At 56.2% G+C, this 3,841-nt stretch overlaps 1 protein-coding gene across 1 annotated transcript; it reads right to left on the bottom strand.

Annotated features, from left to right (window-relative positions):
- Positions 1 to 765: 765 nt before the first annotated feature.
- LOC137587924 (uncharacterized) lies at positions 766 to 3,372 on the bottom strand. Its single transcript, XM_068304610.1, has 2 exons — positions 2,357 to 3,372; positions 766 to 1,058 (listed from the first exon to the last, which is right to left on the bottom strand). Exons 1-2 carry the CDS (start codon positions 3,366 to 3,368, stop codon positions 766 to 768), a joined length of 1,305 nt encoding a protein of 434 aa, XP_068160711.1. The 5' UTR covers positions 3,369 to 3,372.
- Positions 3,373 to 3,841: the final 469 nt, after the last annotated feature.

Genomic DNA, 3,841 nt, shown 5'->3' on the forward strand with positions numbered 1-3,841 from the left:
GGCATCGGGTAAGCATCAAACTCCGACATGGCGTTGAGCCTCCGGAAGTCGATGCAGATGCGGAGCGAGCCATCCTTTTTCACCACGATGACCACTGGACTGCACCACTCGCACTGCGATGGCTCGATCACCCCCAGGCGCTGCATCTCCTCCACTTCCCTCAGGAGCTTCTCCACCAGATGCTGTGGCACCCTGTAGGACCGCTGCCGGACTGGCCCCCTCTCCTTCAGGCGGACGATGTGCTCCACCAGAGCAGTCTTCCCCGGGTTGGCGGCGAACAGCTTGGCGACTCTCTGGAACACCTCGCCGAGTTGGTTGGTCTGGACCGCAGACAGGTGGTCGAGAGCTGGTTCGGCAGGCTGGTTGACGCTGGCCAGGGACGATTCCTCCTCCCCCTCACTGTCCACCTCCGTCACCAGCAGGGACGCCACAGGAACCGGAACAGGAGCCTCCTTCCACTCCTTCAACAGGTTAACGTGGTACGTCTGCCTTACCTTTTTCTTCTGTGGCTGGTGGATCTCATAAGTGACAGGACCCATCTTCCGGAGGACGGTGTAAGGGCCCTGCCACTTAGCAAGCAGCTTGCTGGTGGAGGATGGCAGTAGGAGCAGGACCTTCTGGCCGGGCTGGAACTCCCTGTGTCGGGCCTGTCTGTCGTACCACGCCTTCTGGGACTGCTGGGCCTCTCGCAGGTTGACCTCAGCCTCCTCCCGGTACTCTGCCAGCCGATCCCGCATCTCCAGCACGAACTGGACCACACTCTGATCACCGGCTGCAGACGAAGGCGCCTCCCACGTCTTCCGCAGGAGATCCAATGGCCCCTGGACGTCCCAGCCATACAACAGCTCGAACGGGGAGAACCCGGTGGAGGCTTGAGGAACCTCCCTGTATGCGAACAAGAGGAAGGGTAACCATCGGTCCCAGTCCCGCCCAGTGTCTGCTACGAACTTCTGCAGCATCTTCTTCAGCGTCTGGTTGAACCTCTCCACCAAGCCGTCCGTCTGCGGATGGTACGGGGTAGTCTTGATTGGAGAGATTCCCAGCTGGCGGTGGAAGAGCTGCAGTAGGCGGGAGGTGAAGTTTGTTCCCTGATCTGTCACGATCTCCTCAGGAATGCCGACCCTGGAAAACAACTGTACGAGACAGCGCAGCACAGCAGGGGCAGTGACCGTCTGTAAGGGAAATGCCTCTGGGAACCGCGTGGCATAGTCCGACACAACTAAAATGTACTGGTGCCCCCTACTGCTCTTTACCAATGGGCCAACTATGTCCATTGCTATGCGCCGAAAGGGGGTGGAGATTATGGGCATTGGTTGGAGGAAAGCACGGTCTGACTGGCGCACATAAGCGGTCTTTTGACATGTGGGACATGTTTTGCAGTACGTTTGAACATCCGCATACATGGAGGGCCAATAAAAACGGGAACTCATGCGTAAAAAGGTCTTGTTGCGACCTAGATGACCTGCCCAGGGCAAGGTGTGTGCCAAGTGCAGGATCATCTGTCGGCAGGACACAGGCACCACTAGGCACTTAACACCATCAGCCACAGCATACAAAACACCATTTTCTACAATAAAACACTGTTTGTTGCCCTTTTCCGCATCCAGCCCCGCAACCACCTTATCAAACAATGGCTTCAGAGACACATCCTCCTTTTGTACAGTCCCAATGTTCTCTGGCACCTCCCACATGTCCTTTAAAAGCCCCTCCTTACAGTCTGGCCCCCTCGAGTTCAGCCGTTTTTCAAATCGCCGCTGCCGGCGAGACTTCCGTGGACCCTTGTTCCCTCCCTCAAACAGGTCACTGTCCAAGGTGGGAAATGGGTCCAAACAAGGGTCCCTGGTTTGCTCAGCAGTCACCCCAGCCCTAGCCTGGGCTCGGGTGATCACGAGTCCTGACAGAGCCTTCACACCATCCATGTCCTCATTCCCCTCTTCCCGCAGTACATCTAGCAGCACCGGTAGGTCCCATCCCAAAATGGCAGCCGCAGGCAACTTCTCCACCACCCCCACAGTCATCAAATACGGCTGCTCTTCCACCACAATTGTCAGTTCTGCCGTGGGGTAGGAATGCCTGTCACCATGCACACACATAATGTCCTCCTGTGAGCTACAGTCAATCACCCCGGTGGGCACCAAGTCTCTCCGTACCAGGGTTAAAAAACTACCAGAGTCAATAAGCGCACTCACAGGCTGTCCATTAATGACAACGTCCTTAAAACGCTGCCGTTGTGCTGCAGTTTTTACCTCCTCAGCTCGCGGAGTGTAACAAGCACCAGTAAGCTTCGCCTTTCTGAGTGGGCACAGAGAGGCTTTGTGCCCTGGCTGCTGACAATAAAAACAGATTAGCTCCTTACCGGTACCTTGCTGACTGGCTGCTGAGCTGGGGTTCGAGGATGGCTGGTAGTTTCCTCTGCCTGCTGGTCGGGGCTGCGCCTGGAACTGTCGACCTGGACCGCCTGGGTGTGCTGCTGGGCCTCCTCGTCGGGCATTGATGTATTGCAGCGCCAGCTTGGACGCTGCTAGCCCATCTGCAGGCTCATGCTCCTTCACCCAGGTGCGAATGTCGGCCGGCAGGACACGCAGAAGCTGCTCCAGAATGATGTGCTCACCAATCTGCTCCTTCGTGTGCTGCTCAGGCCGAATCCAGCGCCGATAGAGTCCCTTCAGGCGGTGGTAAGTCTCCGTTGGATTCTCTCCTTGAGGCACCATACTGGCCCGGAACTGCTGCCGATATGTCTCTGGTGAAACATCAAACTTGGCCAGGAGCGCTTCCCTCAGGTCGGGGTACTGGTGGGCCCTCTCCTCGTCCATTGCTGTGTAGGCCTCCAGCGCCTTTCCACTGAGCAATGGCACCAGGCGGCACGCCCACTCCGACTGCGGCCATCCCCACGTCTTGGCCATGCGCTCAAAGCGCAGGAGGTAGCTTTCGATATCCTCTCCAGCCACGTATGGGGGAATTTTGGGGTCGCCGTATGGTCTCGCCTCAAGTCTGTAAAGATCGTCTCTGCTACTCACGTGCATCCTGTGAGGGTCTATGGGAGAGCTGCGGGCCCGTCGTGGAGCAGGTGTTGGTAGATCCAGCCGGAGGCTCATGGACGACCCTTCAGCTGGTGACACGGCCTCTGCAGGCGCCAGATTGTGCACTGCAGGCTTCAACTCGGCCGTTTGGGGTACTGGCATCGAAGCCCGGAGTCCTTTCAGCTCTGCCAGGAACCCCTCGTCTCTCCTCTGCTGGCCTTCCATAAAATGTCTCATTAAACCAATGAGCTCACCCAAAGGTTGCGTTTCTTCCTCCCTGGTAGCCAATTCTGCCTCCTCTGGCTCCAACTTCCTTTGTTGCGACCGTCTTCTCCTTCGGCTGGCCATCCCACTTCTGACACCAAATGTGACGGGTTCGTGTATGCCGTAAAGAAATAACTTGATGGCGCAGCCGCAACAGTTCAATTTTTGATGGGGTTTTTATTCACACCACAATAACTCGTGAAAAAATATTTACAGTGCAAATAAAATATCCCAAACCAAACCCCAGTGCAACAAAAATAAGTATCTACAAAGGAAATCCACAACCATAACCATTTACCAATTGCTCTACTTTCGCTCCTTTCAACTCTCCGACTCTCACCAATCCCTATTCCGACTCCAACTACCACAGGCAAACCAGTGAGCGGGACCGCGCTCCTGCAGTCCTGCCAGAAAAAATGACAGCTCCGCTGCAGCCGCTCTCCTGCGCGAGAGAGAGGCGCGCGGAGCGAAGATGAACGGTGATGGACGGCGCGGTCTCTACCGCTCCATCACAGCCTCATTCAAATCATGCAAAAACTGTCTATCACATCTGAATA

Source organism: Antennarius striatus, chromosome 20, assembly GCF_040054535.1.
Source record: "Antennarius striatus isolate MH-2024 chromosome 20, ASM4005453v1, whole genome shotgun sequence".
NCBI classification, from domain to species: Eukaryota; Metazoa; Chordata; class Actinopteri; order Lophiiformes; family Antennariidae; genus Antennarius; species Antennarius striatus.

Excerpts from the sequence above, each read along its gene's own strand:
- LOC137587924 (XM_068304610.1), bottom strand. The coding sequence starts at position 3,368 with ATGGCCAGCCGAAGGAGAAGACGGTCGCAACAAAGGAAGTTGGAGCCA. Across the intron at positions 1,059-2,356 it reads AGCCAGTCAGCAAGGTACCG|CTCTTCCACCGCCAGCTGGG; the intron begins GTAAGGAGCTAA and ends CGCCTACTGCAG.